This window comes from Chelmon rostratus, chromosome 11 (assembly GCF_017976325.1).
Source record: "Chelmon rostratus isolate fCheRos1 chromosome 11, fCheRos1.pri, whole genome shotgun sequence".
Lineage (NCBI taxonomy): Eukaryota > Metazoa > Chordata > Actinopteri > Chaetodontiformes > Chaetodontidae > Chelmon > Chelmon rostratus.
This window is the reverse complement of record NC_055668.1, coordinates 5,816,104-5,841,431: the sequence shown is the minus strand read 5'-3', so window position 1 is coordinate 5,841,431 and position 25,328 is coordinate 5,816,104. Positions and strand designations below refer to the sequence as shown.

The following is a 25,328-nucleotide window of genomic DNA, read 5'->3' as shown; positions in this document are numbered from 1 at the left end:
CATTGCATTCTGGTCTATTGAGCGTAAAAATTGCCACCCTTGCCTCCTCTGCCGAAAAGCTCATTCAGACTTTGCTCTTTGATTCTTTGCTTCTGACACGTAAACATGACCTTCACCAAAAAACAAGTGTCTGACAAAACTCCACTGTAGTTCTGTTGCATTATCGTGATGTAATGCCATGTTGTATGCATCTGGCAAGCTATCCATGACAGCAACAAAACAAACAGTCTGCAGACATGGTAGCGGCTTTGAGGGGTTGTACTTAGTCACAGCGGTGCTTTGAGCAAGCTAACGTGCACACCATGACAATTCTAACAAGCTGCTGTTTAGCAAGTATAATGTTTATGTCATCTTGGTTTATTATATTAGCATGCCAACATTTGCTAATTAACCGAAAACACAAGTCCTCTGAGGCCATTAGTTTTGCAGGTATTTGGTCAGACACCAACGTATTAGAGAAATTAACATTTTGACCTGACGACTGCGCTCGATGAAAAGTTACTACAATTCATTATGAGGGGAACACGAGCGTCTGAAGCAAATTTAATGGCAATTCATCCAGTAGCCTAAAATATCAACCTCATGGTAGTGCGAGAGGAAAAAAGGCAGGAGATTCCCAAGTTCAGAGGGATTCATCCTCTGGAGACCACGAAGTCTGTGCTGTGTTCATTGCAATTGACTGTTGAAATATTTCAGTCTGGGCTAAAGTGGGAGACTGACAGAGAGAATGAGTGACACATCCCTCAATCCACACTGCTGACACAGCTAAAAATAAGAATATACTGGGATCAACACTGCCATTTAACTTAACGGCCCTTATAGAGCTGACAGTCGTTGTAGCAGTGACTAAAGTAACCACAGGAGTAATCACTACAATTTGAAAGCATTTATATGTATTAGAATTAATTTTTCTTTTGATTAATTAAGACAGAATAATGGGTAAATTGTCTGATCTGTTTTCAATATATGACAAAAAATACTAATGCCAACAAACGAAAGTAAATATGGCCCTGAATGAAGCCTGTCAGTCAAAGGTGTTGAGTCTATAAGCTGGGACCAGATAAGCTTTTGAATCTAGCAGAGAGGTAGCCTGTGTACACAGAAACCTTTCCAAATGAAAGCACGGTGCTCGGTTTGAACTTGTCTCCACTCCACTGTTGGCTGTTCGGAGGACCAGCGGATATCAGAGAATGCTGTGAACATCCACTGTGCTGAACAGACCCATGACTTTGCTCCAATGACTTTCTGTGGGCGAGTTATGAAAATGAATAAAATAAGTCCTGATTTCATCTGCTGTGTTCCACTAAAGCTCTCTTTTCTGATTGCTTTTCTAAAAGGCCCTAAATCAGATTTGAACGCTTGACTGAGATGATGACATTCTGGGCTAGAGAACGAGTGTGTGTGTGTGACTGTCTGTGAGTACACGTGAGGGTTTTTGCATGCTTGTAAGTACATTTTGAGTTGTCCGAAAAGCACTTCTGGGCATTTTTAGATAGTTTAGAAGCATTTTTGCACCAATCATTTAATAGTTTGGACAGGAGCTTTTTGAAGTATTGTCACTGAGACAAATTTCTGCAAACTTTTAACAAACAATCTCACTGTAGGAATGAGTCACTCTCACTGCGATGAGGTCTGTATATCTAATTCCCCAAACATTTAGCTTAAGATGAGATTCTGAACTGTAACCCTTACCTCTCCTTAAACACGACATCACACACTCATCCAGTCACTCACTCACTCGCTCTCTCGGCCTCTTCCTCCACCTCCCTCTTCAAAACAACGTCCTCCCTCTTCCACTGGACATAAGTTGGGTTTAAAGTGTGGATGAGCTTTAAACTGAAACCCTCTGGGCTCAGCCTGTCTCTACAGTGCAACAGTTATATAACAAACCACAATGAGGACATGTGCTGTCTGCAAACCTCGTCTAAACAGATGATACAGATATCATGTTCAGAGGTATGGAAGGAGGGAGTGGAAGACTGCCTCTTGATTTAGCAACACGGAACATGAGAGATCTGAGCATTTAAGATCTTGCTCTATAGACTCCACTAGCTTTGAAAAAAACAAGAAGATCGTTTGCACAGGTTTACTAGTGGAAATCTGCTCTCACAAAAAATACAATAAAATTTTAAAAATGTGAGCTTAGGCAGTGTGCTAGAGGGAGCTATAACTCCACAGAGAATAGCTCCACCGTAGCCTCACCAGGAACATGTCGACATACAGAATCCTCTCTGATTTCCTTCATCTGGCTGCTGTTTCTCCCATTCTTCAGTTGATCTGGTCCAGGATCGCCCCCTAGTCCCATAGCAACCTTCGGTGCGTTGGAATCACACAAGGACTTCATGTTGCTCGCATAAAGCACACCGAATCTAAGTAAAGTTGCCCTGTGAGTCTTCTTTTGATCAAACAAAAGTTGTGTTTATATTCAGCACTACTCACGCATTCGCTTTTAAATTAAACATCTGCACAGCGAATTTTTCGTAAAAATTTCAAGTCTGCATTTACATGCATATTTACAAGAGCCTAGTGAGTCTTCTTATTTCCTGCCTTTGCTGGTGCATTGCTGCGCGTCTTGCCACGTCAAAACCACCTGTAGATTGGTGGATTAGTGTGACACTACTGGCAGGAGTGTGTATAGAGTCACCAGTGGGCACGTGCATGTGGAGGCGGCCATTGATCACACAACCCTGTGACGCTGCTCGCTCCTGGCGCTGCTGTTAGCATTGTTAAAGGGAGACTCCACTTCCTGTCATTAAAGATGCAACCTTTTGTCGACGTTTACTTTGGTGTCTGTCTGGGTTACTTGTTTGTCGAGATGTGAGCTGTGCAGGTTTTTGTTGTTGTTGTTATTGTGTATATGCTATTCTCTCTCACATCTTTCTGTCTGTCAGTTTTCCAGAGTCGACTGCTGTCTGTTTCTGCATCTGCCTGCCTTCTGTCTGCACTTGTGCTTTATATTATCTCGTCTGAACTTAAAAGCGCTGCAGTTGTTATTGTTAGTGTCTCACTTTTGAATCACAAGAAGTGTTTGTAGTAGGCATATGATACTCGAGATAGACTTTGAAATGCCACGTGCCCACACATAGCCTTGTTTATTCATGTATAGACTCCAAATTCAATAGCCCAACTACTAAATAATTAAAGGCCCAGACCCAGAGAGGAAACATGAATTAACAGTATGCTCATAATTTGGCGCTTTGCTGATGAACTCTGATCACCTTCCAAGTCACCAAGGGACCACAGGTGTGTAGACAGGTTGAGATTATTATTAGTGTTCAATTAAAGCGGCTTGGTTTTAGCAGAAAATGTTGGTAAAGTGTCATTAAACTTTATCAGCCGTTTATTAATATTTTAGGAGAATGTTCACATAATTAATTCCGACTGGAAGAACAGATGTCCTTGCACACTGCATAAAACAATGATGATGATGATAGTGATGAGGGTGGTGGGGTTGGTGTAGAGTGTGTGTGCTTGCAACTGTGTGATCAGATGCATGCAGGTGTGTGTGTGTGTGTGTGTGAGAGAGAGAGAGAGTGAGCTGCTGCACTTGTCCTCATGAATAGTCTGCAGAGGGGACAGTTACATCATCGCTGAACATGGGCCAACTGTCTGAATGCTGGGAAATACACAGGGAAATACCCCCCAGCACCCACCCACCCCAACACACCCAACCGCCCACCTCTCCTCTCCCTCAACTGCTCCCTCCCCGTCTCTCACCGCCTGCCTCACAAAGGAAAACTCCACCACTGAAGGCGCATTCTGCGGCAGCCTGATCACAAACGTCCCCGGTGAACCGCCGCACCCGGACAAAGCAGGGAGAGCGGAGGAAGTCGTCCGACGGCGCGTCCGGCTTTCAGAAAAAAGGTCCCCCTCGCATAAAAAACATATGAAGGAATCACCCGGTATGTGAGCAGCAGTAGGGCAGGGGCACACATAAGCCATACACAAAGCACTGACCTACATCCACAGTAACACTGCACCATTGTGGAGCAGTTCCCCGAGGACTCATTAGCAACATTTATGCTTGCGCTCTGATATTTAACAATTTGTTTTACATAATGTTGCTTGTGCCACTGTAAACTTTCAATCTGTCCCCTTTACCCAGCAAATGTTCCAAAGCTGGGACACTTCCATGCAAGCTTGCTGGTCGCAGTGTGTGAATTTGTGTTTTATCACGGCTTATGGGGGCGTAACAAATGTGCATTTTTGAACTTCCGTCTGTATTTACTGCGTTTCTGAATATTTAGATGCCAAGAGGAGCAATACATTGCATGTAAGCATACATGCAGGTGCACATGTGCATGTTTTACAAATACACAGATATACACACATAGGGCCGTAGTTAACTCCGACATAATGAACGTACTATTCCTGTGGGAGCGGCATCCATCAAATTAGCGCCTTGTCTTAACCCATCTCTCCATTCCTCCACATTATGTAGCCCATTAAAAATTAACACTTGACTTTATCCTCGTTAAACCTCATCCGATTTAACTAAGAACTTTTATTTTTCTTTATTGACTGAAACTGGCAAGCAGTAAAGTGATGATCCCAGAGGTAAAATTGGATGTGGCGACAAGATCAAATTTGGTCTCCTTAGCAACAGACGCTGCACAAGAGCTTGTAAACAGACCGCCAGGTTCAAGAGAGAAAATGAGGAAAGGCAGCGAAAAAGTGCAACAGATTCAGGGATTTAAAGAAATAAAGAGGCAGAATGCAGTAAAAGAGGGAAAAGATGTTTATGTTTTTAGGAAGCAGGAGCACAGAGTTATACAAAAAAAAGAGGGAGAGAGACAGACAGATCCCAAACAGAGACACAAAGCAAGGCGCAGGGAGAGACACTTTCCCTTTTCAGTAATAAATCCACACCAGGTTCTTCATTTTGTGCAAGATTAGCCTGATTAAAAATGGAGAGGATTAAGAAAGATACATCCAGAGTGTCTGCAGTAGCTAGCTACAGGGCTCTAAAATGTTTGATTAATGAAACATGAATCACAGGCTGGTCCCACTGCTGCCGCTAGCATAGCTAATACTGGGAGTTTGGCTTGACACCATTACTCAGCAGGAGTCTGGCCCACATCGCAGAATCATCGGGCCTCATGGGGCCTGGTTTTTTGCTGCTGCTCACTGTGAGCAATGTAAACGGATCAGCTTATCGGCCCACCTGTGCCAGCAAATAAGCGGCTGTAATGACACAGCACAGTGTGAAAGTGGGAGAGAGCTGAAAGACACAAAAATCCAATACAAAACAAACGGTACAAAACATATTTCAGAACGCTACGTCCGTTTTAGTGCGTAAAAAAGATCAAGGCGTGCTCTGAATGTCCACACTGGCCGTCGAGGCGGGATAAGCAGAGTTTAGCTGAGAAAATAGCCGCAAAACATTTTGGGTTCACCTTCAAAGAGGTCACTTCACTGAGGCTTTGGCATCTCCGCTCGCATTGCTGCAGCACTGTGCGACAAATCCAGACGAGGGCTTAAAGCCACGCGCCAAATCCTGTGTATTCAGTCTTTCCTCTCTGATGGGGCGTGCAGGGCGAGGCTGACTGACTCAGAGCGCGTTTATCCAAGGTGAACGACATCAGCACGGGCCATAATGACTAATATATTGTCGACGCCGTGGCTACACGACCGTCGACAGCGTCTGGCGTGTCAAAGGCCAGAACATTAGTTAAGTTTCTTTGACTTAACGAGTGCTGGACCAGTGAAGTCACAGGGCTGTAATTCCCCCCACACGTCTCCATCAACGCTGCAATTTAAGCTACAGCTCAGGGCGAGGGGTGAAGTTCAGCCCAGACACAGCAGATTGTTTTTGTTGGAGCGAGCTCTCTTACACACTCATCAGCTATGGAAATGATTGCTGCTCCTCGCAGGTTTTCTACAAGGGGGAGACATTTGAGGTGCCAAGAGCAACATGACCCGAATGGGTTTCACTTTGGGGAGAAAATTGCATTATTTGTGTATACAAGAGGAGAGCAGTGGGTAATTGCAAGTGGGGCCCTGATCAGAATGGGAGCAACGGGAAATTCATGGCGTTCCGTTGGGACACTGAGCTGGAAATTTTTGGAGTCCAAATTCAGGAAGGCTTGTGTTTGAGTAGGGGGGAGATGGGGAGCTTGTGCTGAAGGGACGGGAGAGGAAAAAGGCTGGAACCAGTCAGTATGCAGCCGACATTGAGGGTCAGTTGCAGTTCTATTGTAGTCCTTCCTACAATGACGCCTTAGAAGGAAAAATGAGGCTTCATTTCCCGTCTGATGGCCTTCAAGGACTTCAAACCTCAGTGTTCAGCGACTTTCACATAAGACAACAAGACAGCATTCAATGACCATATAAAGTTGATACGGCAAATGTGTTAGCAAACAATAGCTTATTCACATATATTTTAATTTCCAGTCGTGTCTATATCAACACGATGACCGTTGAGACCAACATTCACTCTTGTTTGAACTTAACGTTGTTTGTTAACCCTTGAGGGAAATATCTGACTCTTTTAGCTAGGCAGCTAGTGTACATTTGGTTTATCTGGACCCTTTTGTTGAAACAGCTGCCTCCTGTGGCTGCAGAGAGCAGTGAGAGTAACATCAAAACAGTAACGTTCTGGGCCAAAACCAAAACAATTAGCATTAGTACTATATTGCCCGGCAGGGCTGGGGGGGGGGGACTGCACAATCAGCAGCTAGTTCTCTGTTGGTTCGACCTCTTTCTACTTACACACAGGCATTTGATCCATTGTCAATGTCATAACATGGATTAGTGCAGCTTAAAGTATATACAGTATTATCAACAAAAGCAGCCTTTAAAGTGTTATATTATTAGAAATGTACTTGTATCTTTTTATGTCTTGTTACTTGCACCCTAATGCCTAATCACGTTTTCACATAGCTGAATGGATGCATCATCTTTGTAAATGCAGTAAGGTAGAGATTTAAAGTAGCATAACAGTTTATTGAAGTCCCTAAATTTGTACTTAAGTGTAATCCGTCAGCCTCCACCATTGTTGGTAATGGTGGGCAATCAGGAGTGAATGACACTGAGTGGTGAAAGCATTGCATTGACCCCTATCGATGACTACCTCAATAAAAATAAGCTACGCCAAGAAACATCACTCCTGAGACACAAAGACAGTAAAAGTTCTCTCTCTACCCTGTAATCCAATTATCCAAGGCAGTGCATTCACCACGGGGATCACTGGGAATGTCAAACAGTGAGCTGGTACATAATGAAAAGAAAAAATATTGACTATTTGTGGCGTTCGCAGTCAGGGGAATGTATACCTTTCCTGACGGAAAAGCAGCTGGCATTCTTGTTGCCAAATAAACCGCACAACAAGAGGCGTCCTGGCCCTGTTGACACAGGAATACATATTTCTGTCAGCACTCCATCAATATTTATGTTAGAGGGGCCGAGTCAGAACAGGCAGCAGTTAAAGTAATCAACGGCAATGTGCTCCTGCATCTGAGCCCTGTTGCCACAGCATTACGTCAAATGCATTTACTATAACACACAGACACACACACACACGCACACACACACGCGCCGCAGACCACCAAGAAAACAAAGGCAGGAAGAGGATGGAGGCTTGCGGCGACGTCTTCTGTCAGAAAAATGTGCGAAGCCGGTGCTGCCAGTCTACTTTATCACCGCAATTATGATTCAGCATCTGTTCCTCTTAGCGTGTGACCAGCCAGCGCTCCGCCGCCGCCGCCGCCAAGGGAACGGCTGGACGGCCAACCTCTAGAGACGAGCCGCAGATTGCTCAAAGGTGTTGGCACACTGCCAAGCCAATTCTGTCCTGTCCTTTCAGATGCTTATCAAGGGCTCCAATAACAAAAGGTAAATCACAGCTGCTGTGGGCGAGTGAGAGACAGGGAGAGGAGCATCTGTGTCCGTGAATGGACATGTGATTTCTACGTATGTGTACGTTTCATGTAGCAGCTTATTTGCCGTTTCACTCCATCTGCTTGGGGGACTTCATCTTGGAAGCGTGTGCATGTGTGTCAGTGCAACAGGCCAGCTAATCAGCTCTCAGCTCACATTCCCTCACCCCCGCCTCCCTCCTCACCTCCCCCTCCTCTCTCCTCTGCACGTACCTGGTCAGCAGGCAGCAGTCGTGCAGCAGGGTCTCCTCCACGTAGACGCCGCGCTCCTCCTGCGTGGTCACGGCGTGGCCGTTGTGACGCCACCGCAGCTCCACCGACCGGTCCAGGTAGGAGGCGGTGCACTGCAGGGGTAGACGGTCGCCACGAAAAACCAGCTGTCTCTGAGAGGGGATGAGCTGGAAGAGGGGCATCTCCAGAGGTCCATCTGCAAGATGGGGAGAGGATAAAACAGGAATGTCAGCTTGTAAACCTTCCCATCCCCCTTCCAGAGGAGGGACGGTGGAGGAAGAGAGCGAGGGGTCACTCTTCCGTCCCTTGAGAGAAGAAGATGGAGGCAGGATGGAGGTGTTAGGGGTTCGAGAGTTCTCAGAATTTTGGCAGCAGTCTTCACATCTATGAGTGCAGGACTGCATGCATGAACTAAAATCAGACTCATATCCACCCTGCACACGGGAGCACAAACACATGTGCATGCCTCCAAAATACTGTCAACACAAACACACACACACACATTCTGTCAAGGTCACACTCCACCCCCCGTCGTTCCCACATGTAGTTGCTGTGTGAGATGAACAGCAGCTGATAAAGGAGAACAGCCTTGAGCGCTCCCCTGGACTCTCCTTGACTCCTTACATGTTCACAATGGAAGCCTGCCGCAACACCAGTGATAGGATTACTTACCTAGCAGCTGGCTAAGTCCTCCAGCCTTTTTGTCAGAGAATAAGGCTGTGATAAAGATGAGATTAGAAGACAGGGGGGAGTGTTAAGTCCAGTGCCGGAATATATGAGCGGGTTTGATTTTTAGTGGAATCTGATCTGACTGCTCTGATCATACTGCAGCTATAGGAGATGGATGGAGGTGCATCAGTGTTGCCTGGTTTGGCGAGCATGGGCTGGCCATGTGTTTCTGTGTTTGTTTGTTCGTATCCAGCATTAGAATAGTGCCTTACTAGCTCACCGTGCCACCCTGGGAATTCATTTAGAGTGGAAAGACATTTCCTTGGACATGCTCCAAAGAGCAGCGTAAGCAAGCGCCTCGCCTTCGCTTGTATTCCAATCAATTGTGGATGTTGCTGCTGACAGGCAATCCGATACGTGGGTCATAAAGTCTTTTATTGCTCCATGCATTGGTTGGAAAGAAAAATACTGAAAGATCCATGTCAGGTGATGTGCCGACAGCCCACAACTGAACATTTTCCTTGGGCAGAAAAGAGTAGTTAGCGTGACTACTTATGCTAATACACAACCCGCTAAACAACCGCGGCTATTAACACATGCAGAGCTTTGACCTCAATTTTCTACATAAGTAATTCATAATCATAGGTGCATGATCAAAAGTGCCCTGCTTTCAAGAGTAACATTAAAAATCTGACACGAATATTGGATTTTCCATGATGACATCTCTGTGTAATTACTTGAGCCGACCCTGTTAGAGTGCTAAGACTCCATGATAGTCCTCAGCAACAGTAGCTGAGGCTTTGTTATCTCCTGCGGGTGACACGCAGCAGAAACAGCATGAGGGCCATCGACTGTTGACTTGGCTGAGGCTGATATTGTTGAAACAATGCTTTGAGCCAAGGATCAGAGTGTGGCTGCTTGCCTTCACCCGTTGGACACTGCCAGAGCAAAACGCAATAATTGGTTGTGTGTGTGAGCGTGTGTGTGTGTGCAGAAGGAGAGGAAGAGACACGGGGACAGAGGCAGGATAATACACACTCCATGTCTGAGTGTGAGTGTGACAGTACGTTAGCGGTGTGGCTCAGTATGTGCATCAAACACTGATGCACACTGACTACCAGGGGCTTTGTTAGCATACAGCTAACACACTGGCAGTGGCAGTCTGGAGAGTGTCACCACAAAAATCAGTGTTCAATCATTTCGCAAAATTCCTTAAAATCATTAAAAATGTTCAGGAAATTATGGATTTTTTTGCTGGCAGTGGCGGAGTCCGCCATTATCGCATTGGCTTCAGAAAGCCTTCACATGTATGACGGGCCTACAGGAAAAAGATCTTTGTAATCCAACATGTTTTTATCTAACTGATAACAGCCTCCTCATTTACTGTTGGCTCTCTTCACACCATGAGCTGTATTCAGTCTCTGCTTATGCAACTGGTCCATCCTGCTGCTGCTGCTGCTGCTGCTGCTTCACATTAAATGTGTTCAGCAGGCCAAACGTGGGGCGGTTTGATTGTGAAGCAGGATATACAATCTGCCATCAAATATGTGTCCACACAAGAAGACAACCTTTGTTTTTGGCATTTTGGCATCACAGGAATACTTTTAATTTCTCTTTTTTTAAAGAATATTAAATCTATATTGATGAATTAATTAAAAGTAATACTTTTATTCATTTATTATGTCTTTAAATGATGAATTGTTCATTGAATTTTAACAAAACATTACAAAAGAATTACTTTCGCAGTTTTTTGATTTACTCACTTATATGTCTTTCTTACTCCAGCTTACAGTTCATTTGTTTCCTGCTTAAACGCTGAAACACTTTTAACATTTTAACATAACGTGCACGCAGTGAGTCGCCTAAAAACCGCATGTCCAACCCACAGTGAGACAACAGGAGCTGTGGTTGGCCAGCTGTTTCTTCGACTGACCGGCTGTGTCAGCGGGAGTCAATCCAAGCTCCTGCTGCTGGATCATTTAAATGCAAATTCAATTCATCAATTTTTAAAATCAGTTTAAATCTATCAATTTATTAATCAAAAGTAATTATAGAAGTCTAGAATTATTCACACGCTGGCACACGCCAGGCTCCATATGTCTCTACTCCAGTTAGCATTACAAAGTTATTGTGGTAGCTGTCACTGGAGACCTTTTTATGTACAATTGATGTCTGATAGGGACAAAACACTATATGTGATGGAGGAGTTATACATGATGGGTATTTCCTTTCCTTTTTCAGTCACACAGTAAAAGGCTTAACTTTCAATTCTGATTATTATCCTGACCGAAACTGTTTTGAAACTAAAACGAGCAGACATTCTCCTTCTCAGACTGATGCTTGCATGTCTGGTTCTACAGTCACTTCATTATCACTTTCTCAAAGCAACCGATTTTAAAAGAGGTGTGTGACTGAACTTCAAAGACCCATGTGACAGACTCCATTGAGTTATATTTCATGATATTTTCATAGCATTAAATCATTAAAAGGCACACCACTGGCTAAAAGACATGGGCCTGCATGTGAGACTTAATTTAATGACATGATGCCCATAAAGGGCAATTGCACTGCTGTGTCATCATGCAATAAATACTGCTATAGAAAGCAGAGGCTTGTCCTGCAGTGCACAACATGCCATGCTAGCTCTGTCTGTGCTCTCGTCCCAGTTTGAAAGAACCGGAGGGCCGAGCCTAGATGAGTCCAACAGACGCCTGCCCTGACCTCAACACAGGAAGCACCTGATCCTGGCAGGAAGCTGCACGCACTCCTCCGTTCCCCCTCATTTGCAGGCAGTACACAACCTGTATCGCGGGGACAGGGGCTCATTGCTGGAATGTATGGTGCAGACATCTGCTAGCCATCACGCCGGAGCTGCTGGAGAAAGAAACAGATGCATCTTCTGTGACACGTCTTCATAAAAACAATGGGGGAAAACCTCAGTGGGGAAATACTAATATTTCCAATGGTATGTGAGTGTGGAAGAGGGATATTTTCACCCGATCCCATCATTTTTCTTGATAACAAGAACACAGCATCAGGTGCTGAGCAAAAATCCCATCCACGCAGCCTCAGCGGCTTCACGGCTGTACGGCGTTCTCTCCCAAAATGAAGCCATATGAAAATAACAGCCATCAAATAACATTAAAAACATGGCTGTTCGAGCACCACACTGTAACCAATTGAAAATTGCTTGTTGCCAAGTGAATGAATGCGGTATTGTAAGATGGAGTTGTGCTGTGGAGAGGTGGATGGATCCAAGCATGGCGAGAGAAGGGAGCCCAGAACGTTGTCATTGTAATCCCATAATGGATGCTTTAGGGCTGGAAAGGAGCGCTCCTCGTCCTGCTACTGGATACCACTCGTGGCTCTTTGTCTGTGCACTGCGCAGAATTACCCTGTAATTGCTTTGGATTGTTCTGTGTCAATGAAAAACACATACAATTAGGATTACATAGAGTGAATGTCTGCGGCGCAGACGTCTCAGGATGACGGCGTCTCTCTATGCAAAAGCACACACCGGGGAGGGGGGGGGGCGCACAGAGCTGTACATGCTGCAGGCTGGGCCACATTTTTCCTCATTAGCTTCCTGCAAACTGTGTCACATCATGCATACAGCGCATCTTCATGTAATCTCCCTTCACTTCACACACACACACACACACACACACACACACACACACACACGCACACACACACCCCACTACTAACCAATGCTTTTCTCATTCCAGAGTAATATCCCCTATGTGAACCAGATGTAAGGAGAAGAGGAGGATGATTCTATCACATATGAGATACAATTCCCCTGTGGACTGCAGCACGGAGCAGGGAGAGCGCAGCGGAGGGAAGACGGGGAGGGAGGCAGGTGGAGATTGCCTGCCTGTAACCGGTCTTTCAGAAAAAGAACAAAGTAAAGACTCTTGGATTTCTCTTTGCCGTGGCTAACAGCTTCCAGTCAGTAAAGAGGCCATTTTGTTCTGCTTAAAAACTCCGTTTGATGCACCCGCTGCTGAGAGACACCATGCTGCAACAATGACTGTCTTTAGATTTCAGACTCATTTGGTCTTAAAAGATTGAGCAGTCCGTTTTGCAAACCGTGTGCGTATTAAAACTGCTCTAAAAATGTGCCAGCCTCTTGAAAGAAGACATAAAACTCTGCAAGCTTTCTAAAAATCAAACAAGGACGAATGAGTTTGAGCGTTACAGTGCAATGCTCTCTTTTATTCTCTGTCTTTGTTTCAGTTTTCTGTCAGACTGCTGTAGGTAAGAGCAAACTCACACGATGCTGTGTAGTTTTAACATGAAACGATAATCAAACAGAAGGTTTTGCTGAGCACACCTGATCTTTTCCACCAACCTCTTGCTGCATATTCAGAATTCCACACCTGGCAACTGCCCAGATAGTCTAGTCTCCCTCCACTGGACGCTGAGCAACTCCGGCGTAACGAGCGCCATCTCAAGTGTTACACGCTTTGCTGAAAACACTTCAACAGATATTTGAGAGCCAGAGGAGAGCGCATGTCACGTCTCATATCTTACTTTGCCAGCACAGATCTCTCCAGCTCGTCTGAGGATTTCAACTGGCAACTGCTGAAGCACATGCTCCTTCCTCTGGCTCTTGCGGCCGCCGCTGCCCCCATCACAGGTGGTGCACAACAGGGCAAAGACTGCAGTATGAGAATATTTTTGCCTGGGGCCTTTTTCTCTGGCAATTTTGCACTAAATCATTGCCTTATATTAGGCTTGTCAAACAGTTCACAGCAGGTGGAGAGATAACAGTGGAGAGGGAAGCCTATTATCAGAATGAATCTACTTAATCTTCTCATTGTGCTAACCACTTGAAAATACAGTGTTAGTGAAATTAAACAGTTTCGTGCTAATGAGAAGTCTCAGGAGGCGTTCTCGGAGTGTAAAGGTATTATCTTATGGGAATCTTGTGTCAGAGCTGAGACATCCAATCTGTCTTTAAGGCCTGAAACATTTGCTTCTTTAGTTTCTGGAAATTTTTAAAAAGAAAAAAATCTGCAAGGATGAATTGGTTGTTTCCCCCTTTGTTTAAAAAAAAAAGTCAAGGGGTGTATTGATATTCACACACATAGATGGACACTTAATGGGTTTCATCATGTGGTACTTTTACAGGGCTTTTAAGTGAGTAAGCAAACACCAAACAGAGCCATGCAGCCCCGGTGTTACTCTCTCAAGTAAAAGGATCCACTTCACTCCCTCTCGTTCTCTTCAAAAGTAAAGCTAATTATTCCATTAATCCCCTCAGGACTTGTAATTTATTACACTACTTTGTCCTTACAATTGCAACCTGCTTATCTACAAAAAATCAAGAAAATTGCAGCCTCTCTTCTGAATGATAAACAAAACCAAAAAGCATTCATACGCTGTATTCTGTTTGATTATTATTTTTTTTTTTTTCGTTTGATAAAATTAATAATGTGACAGTATTCCCCCTCAAGGAAAGCAAACTTTTCAGGCATTTCATAACTCAGAAACCTGCTGGTTTTCATTCTGGCCTCCTACTCTAGGATTCATTTACACCTGGGATGCCAGGTGGAGTCGATTAATGAACTCATTAACAAAAGCGTTCATTATAAGGACAATTATTTGGGGAGCTATGGATATCATTTTTCATGGCACGAATTCAGCCTGATGCAGGAAAAGATTAAATACTCTGACTATAATTTCTTTTTAAGTAACATTACACTTACTTATTTTAGTGCCTATTAGTGATGTGATGCTGTGTTTGAGCTGTGATAAAAGTATCTGGGTTTAGCAAACATTAGCTAAATAGCTTTCTTACTTGCAAAAAAAGGCTAACCCTACAGGCTAGTGCTAGCTCATTAAACTTGCAACAAAATACACTGAACTGCAAGACTAATAATGATGTCTTTAGTGCTAAAAGGTGATGTTTTTTATTATTGTCTTTTAAATTTAACATCCCTCTGCTTACATTTACATCAATTTATGGCTTAATAAATACGAGCCGACAGTGCCCAGTCTACGTTAACCTCACAGCATTATGGCAGGTCCTTACCGCATCTGAGCCGCTGTTCACGCAGGTTGCGAAACTCCAGTCCGTGGAGGTGGGTGGGAAACACACACACCGTGTCGTTGCCAATCCTCACAGCGCTGCTCCGAGCCCAGAGGAGCAGCCACTTAAGCTGACAGTCACAGAACAAAGTCTCAGTGCTGAAGTGCCTGGTGGGAAAACCAGCCAACAGTTACAACACTGCGAGCCTGTTTGACTGAAACTGAGCGACCATTCCTTGACTTCATTCATCCCGTGCGCGTTTGTCACAGCACACATTTTGACACGTCATAACAGGCGAAACACAGGTGTAATTGACTTAATGAATGATGGTTTCATTGAACCTGTGTGTGCCAGTTCCAGGGCACAGATACTGTGCATTCTGACTCACTGGCAGGCCATCGTTAATGTCATTAGTTACACCTGAGCTTTCACGCTCTAATAAGTCAAAATATCTGCAGTGAAAACAGCCTTTTTTGGCCTTTAGCGGTGCTTCTGCACCCTGGAGTTTAAGTGTGTTATTTGAACCACAAGTTAAATAACTGTATGTCCAGTATTACTGTGTTTGACTTACAGCACTCTGAGGGCCACGAGGTGTGAGAAGAGTCCCACGGTCAGAGTGGAGAAGATGTTTCCAGACAAGTTCCTGTTGGTGAAAAAAGAGAAGAGGTCAGTCCTCACATGCGCTAATGCCACACCAGTGAATCTTGCTCCACATTATTAAGTCCACATCAAACTCCATATTTTGTACAGACAGTGCAAATTAAGCCTGAAGCAGTGCAACGCGTGTTTTCAATTTAGAGATTACTCACAATTTTGAGAGGTTGCCCAGATCGAGAAACATTTCAGGGGAGAGGCAGCCAATCCTGTTGTTGGACAGGTCCCTATAAGGACAAAAATGGTAAGAGAGAAGAACATCCTTCGGTTCAGAGAACATCAATTTTCCTGATACTGTAGTCAGACCAGAGTTTAGAATAGGAACAACCTGCAAAACTGTGAGCTGTGTTAGCATCTGTTTTCATGCATGCTTGACTTCTTGAAACACAGCGTACTTAAACAGCTGTGAGAGCTATGTTAGTAACCAGCATCATCGTCATTCACCTATTCAATTTCCTGGAATATCTGCCCTGACCTTTTGTAACCTTTTACCCCCATACACACACACACACGCATGCAAATACAGCGGGCTTCCGTATGCGAGCGGCTGAGCGCTGTCGCGTCCGTGGCTCCGTGCCCCTGCACTCTGTAATTAAAGAGCTGCTTTGCTGGAGCAGCTGTGGGAAAATAAGCAGAGCTCTCGAGTAATCACCAGTTGGGGAGCACTTAAATTAGCACTCTGCTGCTCCCCGAGCTTGGCGCACACGCGCCCCGAATCAGCGCGGCTAACTCACCGCGTGCGTCGCTGCCAGCTCGGCTCCCACTAACTATCAGGCTGCAATCATGTCACTCACTCTGAAGCCTATATGTAGAAAGCCAGGATGAGAGTAATCGTCGAGAAAATTACTCGAGTAGAAGAAACCAAAAACAGAAGGAAAAAAGAAACCTTGGACTTTTTTCTTTGGCTAGAATCATTACTTTGTGCATGTGTACACTGCAAGTTAGTCTGTCCGACACTTTTGTGTCACTTTGAAAGTCCAAGTTTGCATATTGTTAATAAAAGCAATAAAGAAGCTTTGTTTCAATTAATATGCATGCTGTCATGTCTTTAAGAATGGAGTAGTAAACCTGTCTTTTGGAGATATTTACTCTATTATTTACTTTAAATATCTAACTTTTGAAAGAGGAAATAATGCACACTTCCTTTACAAATGATGATTTATTCATGAGAAAAAACACGCTCTTCAATAAACTTCATGGTTTTGCAGTAACAGCCTTACTTGGTTTTGGTATGACCAGCACCTTATGGAGGCTGGGAGAGCGTCACCTGACACACGGAGACACCTGAAAGCATCTGGAGGCTAGCTTTCATTAGCCTTGGGTCCCTGAATGACCAGTAAAACTCCTTAAAGGAAAGGTTAAAACACAATGAAGTGTGTCTCTTTATTCTTGCTCTTTTTGAACAATGTATAATTATTCAAATATAAAACAATGCTCATGAGAGGAACAAACTGAAGATCCGCAGCGATTAGCTAAATAAGATCAGCTTTTGAAAACCACATTAAAGGATCAATGAAAGCTCCTTTTCAGTTTCTGTGCGACAGCTGTATTATCACTGAATTTCCCCTCCGGTTCTTTAATGTGTGAGTCTGTCACGAAGCAAAAAAAAAAAAAAAAAACAGCTCTGTACAGAAGGTCTGTGGAGAAAAAAGCAGATGATGAGGAGGGCACAGCTCAATGCCACAGGAACAAACAGACCAAGAACAGTCTTTGCTAGAAGCAGCTCTGACTGAAATGTGTCGATTTGAACATTTTTTGATAAAAAAAAAAAAAAAGCTGTTATACAACATTGTCAAACTGAGGTCAGCTGGCAGCAGCAAGCATGCTAGCAGATTAGGTCTAGTGTTAGCGCTAGCTTGGCTAACCTCCTTGATGCCGTGACCCTCGCCCCGCTGGTTGAAGCAGTCCATTGAGAGTCTCACTATGGTGGCTCGTGACTTTGCTGTGAAACTGACTAATTTCTGCATCAGCGCTGAATCAGAGCTTTTCTCCACTTGTGCAACTGTTAAACATTTTTACTCAGTCAAGATGGACGTGTCTTTAAATCGGGGGGTCTCAAAGTTTTAATTACTGACTGCCAATTTAGGAAGCCAGCATACGATTGAAGGCAGCATAGGAAACCCCAGGAACTTGTTGTAGGAGTTGTGATTGGTCTCATCCCACCATAAAAGTGAAAGTTAAAGTATTGAAGTGGACGACAGATGATTCATTTATAATGCATGCATGTCATGTCACGTTCAGGGGCTGCACAAAATGTTTCCGAGAGCTGCCACTGGCACTTTGGGAAGCTACACTTTAAAGGAACTGACTCAAGAATGATGGGAAACAGAAGCAAACTCAGTGCGCCTTTAGCAAAGGTTACACAGCCTTGCTTTAACACACTAGCCAGCAGCAGATCAGTGGTTTCAATCCCCCAAATCTCTGCAGAGAAAGTGAATGACAAATCCTCTCCTTTTATACAACAGGATGTGCCCTTTAGCAAAACATGAAACCCCCCAAAATCCTGCCGACTGCGGTCACACCCAGCAGCTCTCACTCGTGAGTGTGTCTACATCGACGTGAGGCGGGGGCCTTGCCCTCGCTCTGCATTCCCTGGACGGTCAGAAATGCCTCAAATAGCAGTTTCGGCGCTTTTGCCTCAGTTAAACGTTGCAGTCCTCTCCTCACCCTGTACTTTAGACACTCCCACCCGTTGTCTCTAAAGGCAGAGGACTTGTCCCCCGTGTCCCCTGGAAAAGGCTGTTACAAGGCTTCATCATACTTACAGTCTCCTCAGAGCCAGCAGACCACGGAAGGCCCCGGGCTCCACTGTACTTATCAAATTATTCTTCAGGTCCCTGGAGAAGAGACAGCGAGAGAGAGAGAGAGAGAAAGAGTCAGAGACGACAGTTAAAGTCAGTGATTTCTATCTATCTATCTATCTATCTATCTATCTATCTATCTATCTATCTATCTATCTATCTATCAGCACAGACATTATGTAGTTGTTAGGCATCAGTTTTGAAATGACATTGGCTGAGCTCACGCTTACTGACTGTACCAACCTGCGCCTTCCAGGGAAACGTGATTAATTCAAAACGCAGCGAGGATGTTTATATTGTTCACACAGTCGAGTGCGGTTCACAGAATAATGGACTCTGCTTTTCAAGCTAGAAGGATCAAGAGAATTTAAGTCTTGCACGAGGACAGCTCAGACCGGCATCACACCCAGGCTGAATCATTCAAAATGACAGAACTCCAAGTGACAACTGAAGTATTTGTGCTATGTTCTAAATATATTTCTAATTAAATGTTTGCCTCCGTTCATTTCTTCTTCTACTGGGGAAATACTGAGGGCATTCATTAGTAAGTTAACTTGCACCTGTTAGCTGGACAGCAGAGACCATTTCCTTCATGCTTAAGACTCAGACCACATCCAGCCGAGAGGCAAAAACACACATGTCGCGGTTTCAGCGAGGCACTCCTTGTCCACCCCCACCGCCCACCCCATAACCTCTGATGCTACTAAAAATGGATCATAAAAAAAAAAAAATCTCCTCTCTGGTTTTCTCCGCAGGCCAAAGAAAACTTCCTGAAATTGTGTCCTTGGTTTCCTTCAACTTTGTACTGTGTGTCCAGTGTGATGAGAATGAGAAGAAGGGTAGTGCCTTTTTTCCAAATGTGAGCAACAATGTAGCTCAGCTCGGTCCAAAACGTCTTTTTTTTTAAATTAACAGTCGCACAGGCCAGTGCAGGGCCAGCCAAAAGAAACAAAACAAGACCAAAGGGACTATCAAAGACACAGCCATTGTCCCAAAGTGAAAATAAAAGTAATGATAGAACTCTGTTTATTTGACACTTGGGACAGTTTAGTAGCAAAATGCCCCCTTTTACCTAATCAAAGCAGAAGATAAATAACTCACCACACTACATTCAGTGCAGAATGAAAGATTTAGCAGCCATGCGGTCATTCAGCTTGTCTCTAGAGATTAGAGGCATGGACGTCTGCATCACTACTGCTAGATGCACTGGATGACGAGCCTCGACAGTGGTTTCGTTGCAGTCGCTGGTGCTAATTTGTTCAACGTAAAGCATTAGTTACACATACCGAAGATGAGCCATCATTAGCGGCAGAAAAATGACTCTCATCTCGGGTTAATGGTCTGTATCTTGTGTTAAACTGTTCGCCCCATGGTTAAAACACACTCTGTCTGCACCATTAGGACTCCCAAACAACCCTCCCATCAGGTTGCGGTCAGACAAGAGGTCTTGTCTCAAAAGAGGAAGTAAATGCAGAAATGGCGCACCTCCTGAATTCATTCTTTACTTCACAGAAGTTTTCTTGTTCTCATTCTGGTATTTCAATGAAACTGTGCACTTGGTTTGACCTCTACACCTGAACATACCAGCATTATATTTCCGCTGACATTTTTAAGATCACATTTATTAATGTTTCTTTCTGTAGACAGGATTCGTCATTCACACAGCGAGGTGTAGCACGCCTTAGGAAGAGCACTCAAGTTGCCTTCCTGACAGGCTAACCTCCCGGTCCAGTCAGGTTGGCCAACGGCTACCTCTCATCTCCTCTCTCCTCCCAAGTTGTCTTTGATCATGTACAATATGCTACAAAAGAAAGGGTGGAGGGTGCAGGTCCAAAGGTCATCCGCTGCGCCTGCAGCGCCTCCTTTTATCCAGAGCCGTCTTGCAGCTCTCTCCTCTGCTTTCTCTGAATTTGCTGAATGATCAGAACTTCTAACCTCGACTGTCTTGCCAAGGGGCAGAGGTCACTGCGCAGTGAGTCTACATACAGGAAACATAGTCCAGTCCAAAAAATATCAAGGACTGCTGAATTGTACACTGTACATTAAACAGCCAACAGCAGAGGCAATCATGCAGGACACCTTTATGAGAACTCCAACGACCTGAAAGGGCCCCGAACTCAACCTAAACCAAGAAAATCAAAAAATAGAACATTTAAACTGAAATATTAGAAACTGAACAGGTACATCTGAATACCCGCTGGAAGCTACCACTGTACTGCTATCATAAGAGAATATTACCTTAAGTGTCGCCTGTAGCCTTGTTCGTTTTACTGGCTTCCTGTATGAGGTCATTTTTAAAGCCACATAAAACAAACGACGGCATCAACACGGCAACCTTTTACAGTCATCAGACCTGAGCCAACACGCATCTGCAAATAAATGTTATAAATTACGGCGGTGTGTTATAAAATGCGGAGGTTTCAGACGGGTGGGGTCCGCTACACAATACAACAGAATGGATGCCAAAAAGTCTCAACAATCAGAGGAAACGATTTGAAAGTCCATTCAGCATCCTTTTCTGAGCTTAACTGTCTGCCATGATCTGTAATGTCCTCTGTCAGGCAGTGCTACTCCAAACAGGATGAAACAAACTGGGAGAATTATTTGCAGTGCATACATCAAATTGTGAAGTTTGTATTAGAAAGCACCACTGAAGTGCATCAGAGGCCTCACAGTGTCACTATGTAGGGAAATATTTCCTGTTGGGTTTTTTTGGACCCCTGGCAGAATTTAAAATGTCTCATGCCGTACTCACATCACTTTTTAACTATTTAACTTGCCCTTAGTTCAACACCACCTTTGCATTTAGGAAGGAGCAGCACTGATGAGTTCAAGAGGTGTCCCTGTCTGTTTCCCTGCCCTCCTCATCTGCATGCACACACACAAACAAGGGCACAGCCACGAGTTGCTAACTGGTCTGGCCATGGGATCCGTATTTCTTGTCATTAAGTCAAAGTGCACGCATACGATAGCTGAAGATCCATCCAGATTTGCTTCCATCCACCCTTTTCAGGGTCACAAGGAGCTGGAGGCGGACCAAGCGCATGTTGAGTGAGGGTACATCTGGACAGGTCACCAGTCAAACACACAGATGACCACCCACTGACAGGTCTGAGCTTTACCCAGCCTGCCTGTCTTTGGACTGTGGGAGGAAACTGCAATCTGGTAATAAGAAAATATCATTAAACATTATTAGTTTTATAGCATCCCATGCTACATTTATGATTAGCCATGCTACAGAGCAGGAGGGCTGCTTCAATATACAAGGCAAAGACCACAAGAGCAACAGAGCCAGCATTGATTGGCTAATTGTACTTTCAAACTGCATTGTAGTGTGAAGCAGCAAACAATCGTGCAAGCTAAATTCTCAGATAAAATCCAGCATTCAAATAAAGGCCAAAATAAAACTACTGCAACTGTAATGCTGGCATTGTAAATTCAGCATAATTTAAATGCCACAACATTATTTCCATCTGTGCAACAAGAGGGCGATGCCCCACTCACCACTCTGATGGTCTGAGTTTGTCTTTTTAACAGAAAATAATTTAGTTGTACTTTAACATGCTGCCATGTGTACACACCTCCTGTGTTTCACTCATAAAGGCTGAATTTGCAGCAACAGCATTAATCAACAATATTTTAACACATCAAGTGGAGCAAATCAGAAAGCAGGGAGTCTTCCAAATTCAGCATATTAAATATACTGATAGAACAGGGCAAATAAAATCTAAGTACTGGCTCTGATGATGGCCTGCCTCAAAAAAGGCCTCCATGTTCAGATGAGGTAAACAAAAGCCCTGGCCACTCTTTGAGATCTTATGGCACACACACACGCGTACAAACAAACGATAACTACCTTTGGGGAGACTTGCCCCACATATCCACTGTAGACACAGCTGGAGCAGCTCAAATGAGATGAATGTTTAAACAATAACCATTTTCTACTCCCCCAGCCCTACATGTTTGAAGAGCAGGAGCAGCCCTCAGTATAAACTCCAACATTTGTGGTTAATGTTTGAAAAGCTACTGAAGTGCCTCCCAATTAATTTAAACTGCGCTGTATATCTCAGCTTGCTCAGTTTCTCCCGAGCCATGTGACCCCGAGGATATCTGCCTGCTCACTATGTGACACTAATGGGCAGATTCCTCCCTGAATCTACCAGATGATTACCACATCACACAGTCACAGTGATACGGAGGTGTGCACACACATACGCTCGCTGTGAGTCTAAATGCACACACCAACCCTGACCAGACCACACACATGCTCCAGGCACAGCCTCCAGACACAGCACAGCTTTCTCTTTGATAGCAAACAGTATTTAATCATGCAGAGTCTCATTAAACGGATCTCGATGTTGATGTTATTATCAAAATACCATCAGATTCACAAAAGGTCAAACGCTACATGAAGTACATAAGCAAATAAACTGACGCTTGCTGCAGCCACTTGGGCAGTCATCCAAATGGAAAGTGATGCTGCATGATGTATTCCATTGTATGCGCACTTAATGAAATGAGACGATGGCACACATTCATTAGTATAACTTCTATCATATTTCTCAGTGGCATGTTGGTGTCCTGAGCAGGATGTTTGTACGTAAAGGCACCTTGTTTCCAGTAAACAAGACAAGTCCAAAAGTATCTGAGGGCTAATAAACAGGTCAGAGCAGTGAAGACACACACACACACAGAAATACACACATGCACAAATTCACAGTAGAGTTAAAACAATCAGTCAATTGACAATACTTTACATCAATTCTGCTAACTGTTTTAGTTGTTTATATATATATATATATATATACGTATATATGTATATATATGTATATATGCATATATATATATATATATGCATATATATATATATATATGCATATATACATATATATACATATATATGCATATATATATATATATATATATATATATATATATATATATATATATATATATATATATATATATACATATATATATATATATATATATATATATAAATGGAATATTTTGGGGTTTGTACTGTTGGTTGGGCAAAACAAAACATTTGAAGACATCCCCCTGAGTTCCCACAACTTGTGATTGGCATTTCTTTGGCTGCATCACTGCTGTGGTTCTAGTGATGGCAGTGTCAGGCTGTCAGGCTGTCTGTCAGTCCACGCCTTGTCCCAGCCTGAAACATCTCAATAACCATTCTATGAATATCCATATTATTTTGTAGACATTTATAGAGCACAGGGGATTGGTAGAGGTTGAGGATTTCGATTTCATTTCTGCAATTAAATATTTCGACATTTACTGAATATATTGGCATGAAAATAAGGCTGATGAACCGTGCTAACTTTTATGATTTGTTAACGTTTCCTCTAAAGGTTAGCATTTGCGGTTTTGAGTAAAATCCGTTTCAACAGCTAGTGGACGGACTACCATGACATGTGATTATACATTCATGCTCCCCTCAGGATGAACGGTAATAACTTTGGTGATCCCTTTTCATCTGGAACCATCATCAGGTCAACAATCGAGTGTGTTCAATACTTTGGTTTATGACCAAATAACTGCTAAACTAAAAGCATTCCCATCAACCTCAGCTGTACTTTGGTATCAATTAGCATGCTAACAAGCTAAATGTTATGCCTGCTAAAAATCTGCATGTTAAGACTGTAACTGTGAACACGTTTCTGATGTTAGCATTTAGCTGTAAGTAGTAAGTTCAGCCCCACAGAGTGGCTAGCATGGCCTTAGACTTGTTCACTTCTTCGTGGACAAAACCATTTTCCAGATTAATCAGTCATGAAACTAACCAGTAGGTGCATCCTAAATTGAGAAAGCATGATAGATGCAGACAGTGCTTTAATCAATGTTTTTCATAGAAATGCAACTGAAAAGCATGCAGCACATTACTTACTTTACATCTCTCATTCTCCCTTTAAAATTCTTTAACTGGCTCTGACGTTAACAAGACTTAGTGTAACATATATTGGCACCAACCCTGATGCTAATGTGTAATCTGCTATTAAAACCATTTATTCACATGTTAAATATTCATGGTCAGTTTGCAGATGCTTTGAGGGAAGGCCTGGCCACACACTCACTCAGACAGATAACACAACTACTGGATTGTAAATAAATACATGCTGAAAGCTCAGCGAGTAGGGGGAAAAGGTGGACATTCAGACAGTTCAGTCCAATTAAACAGACTGAATGCATATGCACTGTGACAGGCTTGTAGCTGCCGCTGCCAGAGCATCAAACACCCTCTGTGTGTGTTTGCACATTATGGAAATATTACATACAGTAAGCACCACAAGACCACGGGGCATAAATTAACTATTTGACTTTCTTGGCAAGACATTTAGCACAATCAAACAGCCCATTTGAAACAGTCAACACTCATCAGCGTAAAGCTGGTAATATTTGACACACATGTTTTTATGGTATGTACAAAATCACACAAGGTTTTCAAGAAAAGATGTGAGTCACTTAAAGATTTCCGCAGTCAGAACCCAATTGAGGCGGTGATTAACATTTCTCAAACACCACTGGAGAGCAAGTTATTCCCAGTGGATGGATGAACAGCTTATGGGATATTTGCTGTGATTTTCTCAGATTTCTCTGCAGCCTTAGAGGAACAGAGAGGAGTTTACCAAAAAAAAAAAAAGTCACTTACGTAAAGACACCTCATTTCAGCCTACACTCAAAATTAAAACACTCACATGAAACCAACACAAGCAATTTTACAGCAGATGGGGAAAATGCGCTAAGAAAACCTGAACTGTGAAGAAGACACTTTCCTGGTTAACAGCGCAGCGACTGTATCCTATTTTGGAACTACTGTTCTATCAGTATGAGATATTTCTATCAGAACAAAGCAAAAGTTCAAGGAAAGTGTGAAGCTAATTCTTCCAAGCGATGCTTTTGATGCGAGGCCTCTTGCTCTCTTGCTATTTTTCAAATAGCATAACAAAACAAAATAAGAAATAACTCCCAATACTCCCAAGATGGACATAAATATTGTAAAAGCTTCTATTAGATTATCAGTTTTCATCCATCTGCTAC

The 25,328-nt window shown here is 43.4% G+C and overlaps 1 protein-coding gene across 1 annotated transcript in view; it reads right to left on the bottom strand.

The window, feature by feature from the left end:
* The window catches only part of LOC121613993 (adhesion G protein-coupled receptor A3), a 143,559-nt gene that overhangs the window by 99,398 nt on the left and 18,833 nt on the right, over positions 1 to 25,328 (bottom strand). Inside the window, exons 3-7 of the mRNA XM_041947751.1 lie at positions 18,234 to 18,305; positions 15,624 to 15,695; positions 15,386 to 15,457; positions 14,818 to 14,981; positions 8,091 to 8,304 (exon numbers count right to left, since the gene is read on the bottom strand). Of these exons, the coding sequence (XP_041803685.1) occupies positions 8,091 to 8,304; positions 14,818 to 14,981; positions 15,386 to 15,457; positions 15,624 to 15,695; positions 18,234 to 18,305 (594 nt within the window). The remainder of the gene's footprint in view (positions 1 to 8,090; positions 8,305 to 14,817; positions 14,982 to 15,385; positions 15,458 to 15,623; positions 15,696 to 18,233; positions 18,306 to 25,328) is intronic.